Here is a 15,139-nt window from a genome sequence, read left to right as displayed (position 1 = left end):
CGCATGCGAACCATCCATCCGTGTTGTGGCAGCAGGCGAGACAAATCGAGCGAACCCGAGGAATACTTTTGGTATATTGGTGTACTTTTGTGTAACTGAAGCAGGCTGGGAGGTGTGGGAGGAGGAGGCGGGAGGCAGGAATGAGGTACTGGGCAGGCAGGCTGGGAGGAGGCAGGAGGCAGGAGGCAGAAACGAGGGACGGGGCAGGCCGACCTGTGAGCCAAGTGGCCCCTTCTCTCATCTGGTAATTGAAGGTGAGAAATGATTTCATTATCCACAGGGAGAGTAATCTGCTCCCACCTAGTGATCCCCTCATTTCCTAGAGTGCATCTCGACCTAGGGGCCTTGTCTGTCCCTGCTACACACACACACACACACTCTCAGACACACACACACCCTAGGCGGTTTTATTGGAGTGAAGGATTACCCATCAGATTCACATATGCTTTATTAATGACTCAATCAAAGCTTCGGCACTTAGCCTATCTCTTAGCTCTCTCTCTCGCCCGCTCTCTCACACACACACACACACACACACACGCACACACACACGCACACACACTGAGTGAATGACAGGGATTGTGCTGCATAGATCCATGATCCATGCTCTGTGATGAGCAGGTAATATGTGGAGGGCCTTGGCGGGGACCGGGTGATGTGAACGTGTCTCTCGCTGCTCTCCAGCACGCCCCAGTTCACAGCCCACTGAAGCAGCGTCCGGGAAGCGAGAGAACTTTCCGGAATCTCCCATGAACGCTGGCTATAGCTGCCCGTGGATGCCTAAGCAGCTACAGTGTCTGATAGCTTGATCGGTGTAAAGCCGCCGGGTTGTCGCTGAGGTAGCCTCTCTTCTGGCCGAAGTGTGTGTGTGTGTTTGCAGGGTGGTGGGCGAGGAGGGCTGTTTTTTAATGGGAGAGGAATATTTTGACGGTTTATCAATAGGCAGTTATTAAATCCTCCTTGCTTCAGCTAATCTGAGGGGGCCGAAGCAGCCAGGGGTGAGAGGCACAAGCCCAGAGAGGTGGAGAGCGGGGCGGCTGTAAGCCGCTTATTATATCGACTGCCTTTTCTCTCCGTCTCTCGCCGTCTCTCTTTCCCTTTCTCTCGCCCTCCCTCGCTTTCTCACTCGGCCCTTCTCCCTCCCTCCCTTCCTCCCTCTGTCTCTCTTCTCTCTCTCTCTCTCTCTCTCTCTCTCTCATTCTCTCTTTCTCAATCACAACCCTACACTCTCTCTGCTCCAAGATTATGGGTAAATTATTGGTACACTTATGCACGCACAAACTCACACGCGTACTCAAGACAGTACACTGTGCTTTGTTCTCAAGCTTACACATTAACGACATACTGTTTAACTGAAAGCTGCCATGCTGTATAGTCATGGGAGTACAGCTTCCTCAGAATAGTTCTCATCTCCATCTTGCGCTCTCTCTCTCTCTCCCTCTCTATTGCTAAAACACAAATGCGCACTCATACACACACACACACACGCACACACAGACACACACACACACACACACACACACTGATCAAAGCCAGGAGCTACGGCTGAAGTTTTATTCAAATGACTGTTTACTTCTTCCACTGCCAGGAAGTGTGTGTGTGTGTGTGTGAGAGAGAGAGAGACAATAGCAGCTTCATGGCAGTTTCACTACCTAACAGAAGGAGCAGGCCTGTCAGTGGGTGATAAGCCAGACAGGCTTGCTCTCTATGATTATCGCCCACCGGACCCTCTTTCTTCCAGCACACACACACACACACATGTACCCACACATACACACACGCACATACACATGTACCCACATACATATACACACAAACACGCACACACATACACATCTATACATGCACACAAATACACACCAAAAATACATACACATAAACAAAATACACATATTATAATGTATGCAAACTTACAATTGTGTGCTACAGGAATGTTCTATATGAACAGACAGACAGACAGACAGACAGACAGACAGACAGACAAGGTAGTTATAGCTGCTCAAAGACAGAGTGGTCAAGTCCTAACAGCTGCCCCTAGGCCATGCAACACTTTGGAATGAGCTGACAAAACACAAAGTTGATTTATTCAATCGATGTGATTTGATGTTCATAAGGACGTGTAGTCAATAGTTTGTTTCATCTTGTCCTTTTTGTCTTTCTGTGCCCCCCCCCTTCTCTCCCCCCTCTGCTTCATATCCACGTCCTCTTCCTCACCCCCCCCCCTTCTCTCCCCCCCCTCTGCTTCATATCCACGTCCTTTTCCTCACCCCACCCCTTCTCTCCCCCCTCTCTGCTTCATATCCACGTCCTCTTCTTCACCCCCCCCTTCTCTCCCCCCTCTCTGCTTCATCTCCACGTCCTCTTCCTCATTCCCCCCCCCTCTTCCTCCCTCCTTCCTGTCTGTAGGTGTGTGGCCATCCGAGGAAGTCATGGCTCACTACTGCTTGAAGAAGCGCCACATGTTCAGGTAAGTGCCCCTCGAATCCTGACCTCCCCCTCTCCTTACCTACTTCCCTCCCTCCCTCCCTCCCTCCCTCCCTCCCTCCCTCCCTCCCTCCTCTGCTCTCCTCTCTCTCTCCCCTCCCCTTCCCCGCTCCCTCCCCATTACCAGTCTGGTGCTTTAGATGGTAGGCCTCTCTCTGGTCCCTATTCCCCCTCCCTCCCGTCCTGTCCTCTGGCAGGCTGGGCCGCTCTCCTCTCCTCTGCAGCGGAGGGCTGAAAGGCGCCAGGGACGTTTGATTTCCACTCAAGGCGGTACACGACCCTTTGATTTCCTGCTTTTACATTCAAGAGGCGGGAGGAGAGGAAGAGAAGCGTATCGATCAGAGCTCCGTGGTGAAGGTCAGCTAGGCCGTGAACACAGGGAGAGAGACAGGCAGGCAGGCAGGGAGGCAGGGAGGGAGCAAAGGAGAGATCAAAGTGAGGTTGGTGGTGGATTGAGAGAAAGGAGGGGTGTGCAAGGTTCCAAGCCCCAGGCAGGCCTTTGTGTGTGTATGTGTGTGTGTGTGTGTGTGTGTGTGTATTGAGGTGGGCGCGTGGATGGATGTTAGTCTTTTTTTTTTTTTTTTTTTTTTACAGATTTCCAGCTGGTTTTGTGTGTGTGCCTCCATATGTTCAGTGTGTGTGTCCGTGGATGGGTAGACTGATACATCATCCACCGACGTACGTGTGTGTGCTATGCGTGGGGGCCGGTGCATCTTTGTGTGTTTGTGTGTGTGTGTGATGGCTGTGTGTGTGTGTGACAAGATTGTCACCCTCTCCCTATCTCCCCTGTCATCATCCGCTCACCCAGAAAGAAAGAGAGAGGGAGGGTTTGAGGGAAGGACAAGGATAAAAGAAAATAGAGAAAATATAAATGAGTATATTTTGGAGTGAGTCGGTTTATGTCTCTGCTAGTGTGTCTATTATCTGCAGTAGTATTGAACAGTACAGGAAAATAGCTACCTGTCACTGTACCTCAGTCCTACTGGTTGAGCTTGTGTTAGCCTGTTAGCCTACTGCTAGCCCATTAGCCCTTGCAAATCTGTTAGCTTGCCTGTTTGTTAGACTGCTTACCCGTTAGCCTTCAAGCCAGTTAGCTTGTTAGCCTATTTGTTGCCTGCTAGCCTGTAAGTCTTCTATCCTGTCATTCCCATGGTCTAGGTTGTCTAACTTATTCCTTGTGTCTAAAGCCTTGCGTCCTCTATGTGTTGGGCATGAGTGGCGGAAAATACACACTCGCCACTCCAAGTGCTCTCAAGCCATTCACAAGTTGAAGTCATTCAACTTTCATACGGCACACAAGCACTTCCTTCCCCATTAGAAACAAAAGATCCTTGGACACCCAAAAATGCTCCAAACATGTCTGCCTGCTTTTGCTCGTGTGTGTAAAACTGTTCAATAGTCCATATGAAGAGATTAGAGCCCTGCCTTCAGTAAGCTGACAGAAGGAGAGAGTGGAAGAGGATAGGATAGATGCATGGGAGGGAAGGAGGGAGGGGCGATCAATGATTGAGCTGGAAGGGCGTTCCAATCAATGCCCCCTCCACCCCTATGGAGAGCTGGTGTCAACCACTCTGCATTAGAGTCTCTGTTGCGGGAGTCAGCCATGCTGCTCTCTGCTTCTTCCTGCTACAGTATGTACACACACACACACAAACACAGCACATACACTTATTTATCTTCTCTCACCATCTGTAACCTCTTATTAATCTCTTTCTCTCTCTCTCTCTCTCTCTCTGTCTGCTTGTCTATCTGTCTCTCTCAATCTCTCTCTCTCTCTCTCTCTCTCTCTCTCTCTCTCTCTCTCTCTCTCTCTCTCTCTCTCTCTCTCTCTCTCTCTCTCTCTCTCAGGGGTGCCGTGTGTGAGTTAGGAGGAGGGATGACCTGCCTTGCGGGGCTCATGGTAAGTGAAAGGCATTCTTCCATGCTTGGTCACACTATGTCAAAATATGTCACTTCTGTGCTACGAAGGCCGGTGCGGTCACTAATGAAATTGACCTGTAGCTTTGCATCAATCCATACACACACTCAGCATGAGCAGACATAGCAACTGTACTGTGTGTGTGTGTGTGTGCGCTTCTCTGGACTTGTCTTCCTCTCACGAGTGTGTGTCTATGTGTGTTTGTGTGACTGTGTGACTGTGTGTCTGTGTGTCTGTGTGTGTGTGTGGGCTTCTCTAGCCCTCAGTGCTGACAGCTATAGGGATGGTTGTCCACGGTCTTAAGAGCCCCTCCACATCGACAGGCTTTAGCGTGTCATCGATCCGCCGCCAGCCGCCATCACCAGCGGCTTCACTAGACCAGCAGGCCTTTATCTCTCTCTCTCCCTCCCCCCCCCCCCCTCTCTCTCTCTCTCTCTCTGTCTCTCTCTCTCTCTTCACTAGACCAGCAGGCCTTTATCTCCCTGGAGTCAATATCCCGTGTTGTGACATTGCTGGCTGGAGATGGAAACCTTCTCCCTCTCACCCCCCCTATCTCTTCGCTCCTCCTTCCTTCACCTCCCTCCCTCCTTCCCTCCCTCCCTCCCTCCCTCCCTCCCTCCCTCCCTCCCTCCCTCCCTCCCTCCCTCCCTCCCTCCCTCCCTCCCTCCCTCCCTCCCTCCCTCCCTCCCTCCCTCCCTCCCTCCCTCTCCCGCTCCTTGGCCCCTTGTAATCTATTTCCTGTGATTCTCCTTCCCTCCAATTCTCGCCCTCATCCTCTCAATTTCCTTTCCCCGCCTCTCTTCCTGTCTTCTCCCCACGACAGGGACTCCTACTGGAGGTGTTTCTGTGATAGGGTGACTGTGTCAGGGTCCGCCAGATTGGTCCTTTCTGTCTGGGTTCCGGTTTTCCCTGTGGGTGTGTGAGTGTGTGTGGCGTGGAGAGGGGGGGAGGGGTGTCTATGGCAGGGGAGCCAGAGTGAGGTCCTGATCTTCTGCTCTGCTGCCCCAGCGATGCCTGTGAGGCTTTCCCTGCGTCTGTCCAGCTGGTGGAGTGGGCAGGCCTCTCTGACCCCCCCACCAGGCCTCTCAGCCCTCCTCCTGCCCCACCCCCCGGCCCCCCGGCCCCGGGGACCGAGAGGGGGGATGGAGGAAAGGGGGAAAGAGAGAACGAGAGAGAATGCTGTTGTGTTCAGGGCTGGGCCTGTGGGTGTGAATGTGTACGCAGGGCACGTGTTGGCCTTGCATTCCATCTGGGCGATGACGGCGCCCCTCCCACGTAGGATCCGTGTACCCTGCACACACGTGGAGGTCTCCGCCAGTGACGTGCCGCAATCGGACACTCCGACACACACACACAATAGCACGCTGTCACACACACACACACAATAGCACGCACGCACGCACGCCGTCACACACGCACACACGCGCCCGCGCCACACAGCGATAAAGAGAAAGAGTCAAAAAGAGAAAAGACAGGCTGGGGGGCGGAGGAGGGGGGTGGGGGTGGAAGGGGCAGCGCAACACAAAACACTCAGTCTGCAGTGCAAAGTTATATGAAGGGCATCAGGCAGGCCGAGCGAGCCGAGTGCAGAGTGACAGCGCCGTGTGATGGCTCCGGCTGATAAACACACACCGCCAAATGAAAGTCTCTGTGCTCACCATCATCCCCTGTCACAATGCAATTACTGAACAGAGTGATAGCAAGATAGAGGGCCACTGCTAACCGGAATGATAAAAGTATTGACTGATTTGATTGAATGATTAAAATAATGCAGACGTAGAATGAAGGGAGAGAGGGGGGTGGGGGTTGGGGGTTGGGGGGGTGGGGTGAGAGGAGGGAGGGAAGGGAAAGACAGAAAGAGGGGGGAGACAGAGAGAAAGAGATGGGTGCTTTGTAGATGTGGGGAAGACGCTGTTTGGTTTGTCAGGCTGATCGCTCACTGGGGGTCTGACGCTTTTATTTAGAATTATTGTGCTCCTTTTCCTTCTGCCTCTCTGCCTCTCTCTCTCTCCATCTCTCTCTCTTCCTCTCTCTCTCTCTGCCTCTCTCTCTGCCTCTCTCTCTGCCTCTCTCTTTCTCTCTGTTGTCTCATCTAATTTCTCTCTCTCACTTTGCTTTCAGATTGCCATTTGTGCTGACGTGAAGGAAGTCCAGCTATCAGATGGGAACGAGAAGGCCATTCAGAGTATCTTTCCCCTAGTGTGTGTGTGCGTGTGTGTGTGTGTGTTTTCCTCTCTGTTCTAACTCACTCAACTCTGGTCAGAACTAGAGTGAGTAACTGCAAAAAAAAAGGAATCCTAACAAATATACTCACCTGTCGCAGGTTCACATTTTCCCTGCACGTCTCTTTAGACTTTTAGACTGCCAAATTAAGACATTACATTATGGTTATACCGACTGATTTACCAAGGACATAGTGATCGCTGTCTCCCCTAACAGAACTGAAGGTTGGGATTGATGAAAAGCAAAGTCAACTTTTGAATGTTGTATACAAATATGTTCACAGTGGTCAGGTTAAAGGCATGTAAGGGATGAAAAATGTGGGTCAGTCCTAAGTCAGGACACTGTACGACACACACTCACATGAACACAGTGTCTGGAGTGGTGACCTTGAATAGCAAACTAAAATCAATGGAAATGTTCCATTAAGTCTGATTGATGAATGTCTCCTGTTGGCCTGTGGAGAACCTGAAGGGCACACACACACGCACACACACACATGCACACACAGTCACACATTCGCCACGCGATCACTGGCATAAATAACACTGCACACACCTATATAATATAATACACACACACACACACACAGAATAAGACATTGAGTGCATGCATTTGTGCAGATGTGTGTGTGTGTGTGTGTGTGTACCTGTGTATCAGAGGCAGGTGGCTGTTATGGCTGTGTGTAATTGACCTTTCCCCCAGTGGTGTGGTACTGATGAGATTACCCTGAGCTCTCGTGCTCCTCAGTCTATCATCTACATGCACTTAAACACGCTGACACACACAAGCACACACACACATACTGGTGTCCTGTTTTAATGTGTGTGTTTGTGAGAGAGGGAGAGAGAGGCCATTGAAGACCATCTTTGATCTAGGATTGGCTCACCATCCATCAGTCCACCCATCCATCTATCTATTTTGCTCTCTCTCCCTCTGTCTCTCTCTCTCTCTTTCTCTCTCTTTCTCTCTCTGTCTCTCTCTTTCCCTCTCTCTTCTTCACGCTTCAGATTGGATTTGCCACAGCTCTTTGCCGGTTTAAAAGACAGACAGGAAAATCCTAATTGAATTGCCTTAGAACTGGCCTGGCAGTTTATTAATAGACAACTTGACATCAATCACACCCTGTGTGAGAGATTGTGTGTGTGTGTGTGTGAGTGTGATGGTGTGTGTGTGTGTGTGTGTGTGTGTGAGTGTGATGGTGTGTGTGTGTGTGTGAGGGTGTGTGCATGTGTGTAAACGAGCAAGCCAGAAGAGGGGTGAATGTCCTGTTCCTTTGTGGGGGGAAAAATCCACCAAGTTGTAGTATGACCTGATCCAGTATGCAGACGCAGGGTTTGTACCCAGATTAGTGTTAGTCTGTATCTTTATTTCCACTGAACCATTTGACCTTTGAACCTTGACCCTGCCTCAGATGTGCGAGGTGTCATCGAGAGGAACAGACTGGCCGGGGTGTTCGGCTCCACCAGAGTGTCCAGCAGGTGGGAGATGTCAACACACACACACACACACACACACACATACACACACACACGTGTCTGGGGTGGGATGGTGCAGCTGGGGTTGGGGTTGGATGGAAGTGGGAGGTGTTGAGGCTGAGGATGCATATTTGGATATAATGGAAGTGTGTGTGTGTGTGTGGGGTGGGGGGGGTTGTAATGTGTATTAACAGTTATCCATCCAAGCAAAATGATTGTCCTTAATAGAGAGTCCTCATCAGCGCACACACACACACACCATCCACTTACTCCCTAGGATAAAGGTAGGGCTCCTTAAAACAGTAGTAATCACACCCCACCACACACCCACCACCAACCCACACCTCCCCCCCCCACAAATATTTTGTTTCGCTCCCCACCACCCTCTCCTCCCATCCTACTCTCCCATAGTTTCCTCCCAGACTTCGCTCTCTTACCGCCCCCCCATCCCCCTCCCTCCCCCCCTCCCGTGTGTATTTACACTGGGACGATGGAGTGAAAAAGTAAACGTATAATTAGACTGCATTACTTTGATTGTTTTCTTTTCAGATTAAGCCTCCTGTCAGAGCGCGACGCTTCGAGAGGGCTGAAGGTCGCTCCTGATTGGCTGAGGGGGGGAGTGGGGAGGAGGGGGCACCGTCGCTCGTCGGGCCCCCTGCCGGGGCATGAGATTGTATTTCCACAAGACATCATTTTTGTTTACTGGGTGTTAATAATGGCTAATTAATAATCCCTATTCGCCTGTCTGGAGAGCAGAGGCCTGCTTTCTCTTAAGGAGAAGAGAGAGGGATAGAGAGGGATAGAGAGGGAGGGAGAGAGGGATGGAGGGAGAGAGGGAGGGAGGGATAGATGGCGGGAGGGAGGACAGAAAGTGTCGCGTGTTTAACTGGCTGGAATGGGGGGCTGCTGGACACCCTCCCCTTCGTCCGATGAACACACACACACACACACACTCGGCCATCACACACACACCTTGGTCTGAGTGTGTGTGTGTGGGAGTTGTAGATCAGGACCATAAGGAGCAGGTGGAGCACCATTGACCCCCCCCCCCCCTAGTCTCGATGCTGCCCCCTCCAGGTGGACATGGGTAGCAAGCTCACCCCGCCCTGCACCCCATCCCTCTGTTGACCCAGTGGGTGGGGCAGCACTTGTGTGTGTGTGTGTGTGTGTGTGTTGTTTGATAGCGAAGGTGTTGTTGTCAAGTGAACACACACACTGGATCACAAGATGGAAAGAGAGAGGGATGGAGGGCTTACACTGTAGAATTTACATTTTGTATGACTCACCCCTGAACAATTGTGTCTTTTGTGTGTGTGTGTGTGTGTGTTTCCTTGCTGCAGAGTGGTGAGGTGGGACTGTGAGACAGATATCGCAGCATTGGAGGGACACTTCGACATCGTAATGTGTGCTGACTGGTAGGTGACCACGCCACTGACCTCTGCTTTCTCCTCTCTCTCTCACACACACACACCCACACACCTCCCTCCTCAGCCCAGTGTGTCCACATTCATATTAGTGTTCTGTGGACAGTTATCAGATGCCCCCCCCCCATCCTGGCCCCCATGTTAGTTCTCCTACGCTGGCTCCTACAGGCTCCACCATTTTCACCAAATTGATTCTTCTTCATGCTTGGCGTCCCAGCAAATGACTTAGGCAAATTGCAAATAATTATGCCTTGACGAAAGAGGAGAGAGAGATAGGAAGAGATAACGAGAGAGAGAGAGAGAGAGAGAGAGAGGACGAGCGAGAGAAAGAGAGATGAAGATTAAGTGTGAGTGAGAAAGAGGGTTAAAATAGGGAGAGAGCGAGAGTGAGCGAAAAAGAGGAAATGAGAGGAGGCAACTGTGGAGCAACACAAACACCTCAATTAGCGTTTAAGTGACCAAAGCACACATCTCTCTCTCTCTCTCTCTCTCTCTTTCTCTCTCTTTCACCCTCTTTCTCTCTCTTTCACCCTCTCTCTCTCGCTTTCTCTCTCTCTCTCTCTCTCTCTCTCTCTCTCTCCCTCTCTCTTTCTCTCCCTCCAGGACACCCATCTTCTCTGGGTTCTCCTCACCTCACTTGTTGAGTTTAGTCGGAAAGCAGCATCGCTCCTCACAGGGCTGCTCTGGGGTTTACCTACCTGTCTACCTGCCTGCCTACCTACCTGTCTACCTGCCTGCCTACCTACCTGTCTACCTGCCTGCCTACCTACCTGTCTACCTGCCTGCCTACCTACCTGTCTACCTGCCTGCCTACCTACCTGTCTACCTGCCTGCCTACCTACCTGTCTACCTGCCTGCCTACCTACCTGTCTACCTACCTGTCTACCTGCCTGCCTACCTACCTGTCTACCTGCCTGCCTACCTACCTGTCTACCTACCTGACTACCTGCCTGCCTACCTACCTGTCTACCTACCTGTCTACCTGTTTGCCTGTCTACCTGCCTACCTACCTGTCTACCTGCCTGTCTACCTACCTGTCTACCTACCTGTCTACCTGTTTGCCTGTCTACCTGCCTACCTACCTGTCTACCTGCCTGCCTGCCTACCTACCTGTCTACCTGTTTGCCTGTCTACCTGCCTACCTACCTGTCTACCTGCCTGCCTACCTACCTGTCTACCTGCCTGCCTGCCTACCTGTCTACCTGCCTGCCTTCCTACCTGTCTACCTACCTGTCTACCTGCCTCTCTCTCACCTTTCTCTCCTTCCTACTCTTTCCGCTCTCACAAACACACACACACCCTGGATTCACACTGCAGCACTTGACTCCCTGATCTGTTCTGCTGCAGTGTGAATCCAGGGTGTGTGTGAGTGTGTGTGTGTGAGTGTGTGTGAGTGTGTGTGAGTGTGTGTGTGTGAGTGAGAGTGAGAGTGAGAGCAGCGTGTCCATCTGAAAGCTATGATAGCTCTGTGAGCTGTGTGATAAGTGGGGCATTAGCAGAGTTAGCATTATTTTAATGTCAGAGTTATTATCGGTAATGGCCAGGTGAAATGAACAGTGTTGCATAGGTGTAATAAGGGATGCTTCACTGCGCAGCACTGTATGTACCCTAGGTGTATGCACATATCTGTGTGTGTGTGTGTGTGTGTGTGAGAGAGAGAAGGAGGCTGATAGGTGTGTATGTGACGGTAGATAATCCTTATCCCTGAGCCTGAGGTACTATATGTAGGTACATGTTTTTCAGCGTACGTGTGTATGTGTGTGGTGGGGGGGGGGTGTGTGCGTGTGACGCGCCTACCGAACGGTGTGTAATTGACTGCGTCTCCGACGGTGAGTGATGGCTGTGCGATGAACGAGCACACCAGCATGATGATCAGCGGAGAAAAGGTCAACAGGCACACTTCTGCTCCAATTAATTATAGTCTTTCAGACAATGGCGTCTCTGTAGACAGCCAGCCCTGGACAAGAATATGGAGACCTTGCACTGTCACACACACACTGTCACACACACTGTCACACACACACACTGTCACACACACTGTCACATACACACAAATGCATGAATTTGCACGCTCACATGCACAGATCCCCTTACATGCCGGAAGTTTTTGCTCACATACTCCCTCTCTCTTACTCACACACACACACACTAAGACACTCGGTCTCTCTCACACACACATGTTCACACACTGGCTAGGCTGGCATGTGTACTGAATAGTGCCATGACTGGTCTTGTGAGCTGGGATTCCTGCAGAGGGATTGTGGGTAGTGGAGGCTTGGCGGGGACACCAGCATGTCTGCGCCTCTAAGCTGCCCATGTGTGGGCCTGGAGATAAAGCCCTTTGTCTGTGTGTGGGTGTGTGTGTGTGTGTGTGTGTGAAGCACGCGTGCCATCCCCATGTCTTTTGTGTATGTTGTGACGCACACACACATATTTCTACATTTGACGTCGACTAGCGTCGATGTCGCTGATCACATTTAGCATGTTTGGTTTTGTGCCGGTGTAGCGTGTCGAGCGCACGTCGCACTGGGCTGTGCTCACACACGTGCACGCTGGAGGTTTTTGTCCGAGGCTTACATTCGGGGAGAAATCCCTTTCATTTTGCAAAAAGCCTGACATGGGCAGGCCAGCGCAAAGAGAATTAGCGATGAGCACTTAACGAATAACACAATAGAGCAACCTGGATGGAAAGACAAACACAAAAACAAGGAGCCCCGTCCCGGAAAGGGAGGGCTCATGCTCTCTAATCGTCAATAACGTCAATCATCTGATTAGCGTAAGCAGCTAAGCAACACCATATGATTTTGCTGCACTCATTTGGTAAATGCCTTCTCTTTGGGCCCTGTGTTTCCTGCGGGTCTCACTGAACAGATGAAGTTAATGCTGCTGGGATTAGAGCAGATTTACTGAGGAAGTCCACCCTCACCCTGGACAAACACACGCACGCGCGCCCAGCGAGACACACGCATACACACATCACACACACACACATACAGCGAGGCACACGTAAAAAAAAAAACTCTTGCGCTCCGAGCTCAGCTCTGCTGTCCAGATTACGCCACACGCAGCATATGGGTAACTCTAGATAATTCCAGGTGGGTTTAGCCCCAGCCTCTCATTCTCAGACCTGCCCAAAATAACCCAGACTAGCAGCTATTATCCTGGACAGGCCCCCCTCCGATGGGAAGCTTAACCTCTCTCTGACTCTCACCCCCTGTTTCTGCTTTCACCATGTCATCCTATTAAGTCTGTGAGGCCTGCTTGTTTGCGACACGGTGTGTGTACAGGTCAGTGTTCCTGTGTAATGCCCTTCTACTTGTTGCTGTTCTCAGAGGGCTGAGGTCGTCCCGTTCGTCTAGGGAACAGTGCCTCGGAATGGTCCAAAAACTTCCAGAACCCTTCGGTGATGCGACATCACACACATAACACACTCTAGAGCTCTATTTGAAGGTCTCACACACCCAGTCACACACACACAGGTCACTCAGGGATGGAAGTGTGGACTAAAAGGGCTAGACAGTAAACATTGTCTCATTCTTTTCCTCCCTGGTGAGCAGTACAGGGGATGTGAACCTGTGTACAGACGACCCCCAGGGCCACGTGCTCACAACCCGCTGGTAATATGGAGATCAGATATCAGTGGCAGCTGAGGCAGGGGGGGGGTCAGAGGAAGTGTCCAGGAGCAGGGTAGCAGGGCGGGGTGCCCGTCTCACCAGTGACTAGGGGGCAGAGAAAGGGCAGACAGCCAACCGGTCGACACCTTGCCCCCCCCTCCCATCCCCCAACCCCTTCCACACCCCTGTAGCCGACGGGGCCCCCTCATTGTTCTGTCCTGACCCCTCCCCGCCCAGAACATGGCAGGTCAGCAGTGGAACACAGAGTGAGACTGATTGGGGGTGGGGGTGAAAGGTCGTGACCCCAGCGTGTGTTAGAGGAGGGGGCCGTGTCTATGTTGGTCATGCGACGTGCTGGGGTCTCTCCGGGTTTTAGTGATGACCTCATGGAAACGTGACATCACGGTGGCTCAAAGGTGGACGTTTGCTTCCTTTAACAGGCTGCACGCGACCACACACACACACACAGACAGACAGAAGGAGCTCAATGTTCAAGCCGGGCAGGTTTTGATATTTTCTTTGTTATCTAAATCAAGTGTATCTGTGTTTTGATTGTTTTCCAGGCACTGTGGTCTAGGAGCTGGGCTCAGGGGAGGACAGGGTTTCAAGGCAGACAGGCAGGCAGGCAGGCACACAAAGACAGGCAGGCACACACACACACACACACAGGCAGGACAGAGATGCAGGACCATGCTGTGCGCTGCACCACTCCACAGAACCGTTTCCTCCTCCAGGACACATTTGCATACAGAAGGTCATCAGCTGACGTGATTGGAAAGTTGTTTTTTGATCCAGATTCTGTTGCTGCTGTCCAGCCAGTCACTGTGTCTGGATTATAATACAGCTGACCTGTATTGTTACATTTTAGTCTAATTACTTTACACTCATTTGTGATAATACTGATCCTGGATGAGGCTATTGTGCTGTAGCTTGACTGACGGCTGTCTTGGGTGTGGTCAGGGTTAGATAAGGGAAATGGATTGGAAGAAGGGTGTGTGTATGAGAGAGAGTGTGAGAGTGAGAATGTGTGTGTGTGTGTGTGGGGGGGATTGAATGAAGCATTAGTGTAGGTGTGTGAGTGATTGTGTGTGTGTGTTTGTGTGTGTGTGAGAGAGAGTGAGTGAGTGTGTCTAAGTGTGTGTGTGGGGGGGGATTGAATGAAGCCCTGCCCAGCATGTGTCTGATCTGATGGAGAGTGCGTTACCAGGGTGATGACCGTGGGCAACGAGGCGTGCATGAGCTCACGTCTGTTTCCCCTTCTCATCTCCTGCTCAGTGACATTCCTGTCACCAAGCTTCCTGCTGTCCCACACACACACACACACACACCGGCACCTTAACGCACACACACACCGGCACCTTAACGCACACACACACGCACTCTTACACAATTTACCTCCATTAGTCAAATTTGTACACACTTCCTATCTCTCCCTCTCTCTCTCTGTCTCTCTCACTCTAGCTCTCTCTCACACACACACACACACTCTCTCTGACACACACACACACACACACCAGCTTGTCTAGTCAAGTCTCAGTTTGCTCCTGTAGCAGTCTTCTGAACTCTAGTGTGTGTGTGTGTGTGTGTGTGAGGATCAGACTTGCTCTCCCATCATGCCCTGCTTGCTGCCCCACCCTGCAGCTCCCCTCATCAGATAGCAGTAATTGCAGCATAATGACTCTAGACAGAGGATAGCCCGATGAGCCATATATACCTGCAAAACAGTCCTCCGTTATTCAGACAGCCTACTCATCCTCCCCTCTCACTATCGCTTCTTCCATCTGTTCCACTCTTATCTCCTCGGTTTGTTCTAACTTATTTGTATGTGAACGTTCAGGTTGTAAAGATTAGAGTAACATGCTTTTATCGCTCTCTTTGATTGATGTGTTTTTCTGGAACTGCATCTGTAGTACATCATTTATGCGAGGAAGTATCAAGGCAGGGATTAATTGTGCGTTTGAGTTATTAGTTTTGAAACTGTCCAGGTGTTTTATTTTTCTT

General features: G+C 51.1%; 1 protein-coding gene across 2 annotated transcripts in view; it reads left to right on the top strand.

The window, feature by feature from the left end:
* Positions 1-15,139, top strand: part of camkmt (calmodulin-lysine N-methyltransferase) — an 80,742-nt gene that overhangs the window by 54,372 nt on the left and 11,231 nt on the right. For both annotated transcript variants that reach the window (XM_084709836.1, XM_084709835.1), the window contains exons 4-8: positions 2,407-2,467; positions 4,333-4,384; positions 6,524-6,587; positions 8,037-8,103; positions 9,441-9,515. In XM_084709836.1, coding sequence (XP_084565962.1) covers positions 2,407-2,467; positions 4,333-4,384; positions 6,524-6,587; positions 8,037-8,103; positions 9,441-9,515 — 319 coding nt within the window. The remainder of the gene's footprint in view (positions 1-2,406; positions 2,468-4,332; positions 4,385-6,523; positions 6,588-8,036; positions 8,104-9,440; positions 9,516-15,139) is intronic.

Source organism: Hypomesus nipponensis, chromosome 11, assembly GCF_054491055.1.
Source record: "Hypomesus nipponensis isolate SF chromosome 11, ASM5449105v1, whole genome shotgun sequence".
NCBI classification, from domain to species: Eukaryota; Metazoa; Chordata; class Actinopteri; order Osmeriformes; family Osmeridae; genus Hypomesus; species Hypomesus nipponensis.
The sequence above is the reverse complement of the archived record's forward strand: the minus strand, read 5'-3'. Positions and strand labels throughout refer to the sequence as shown.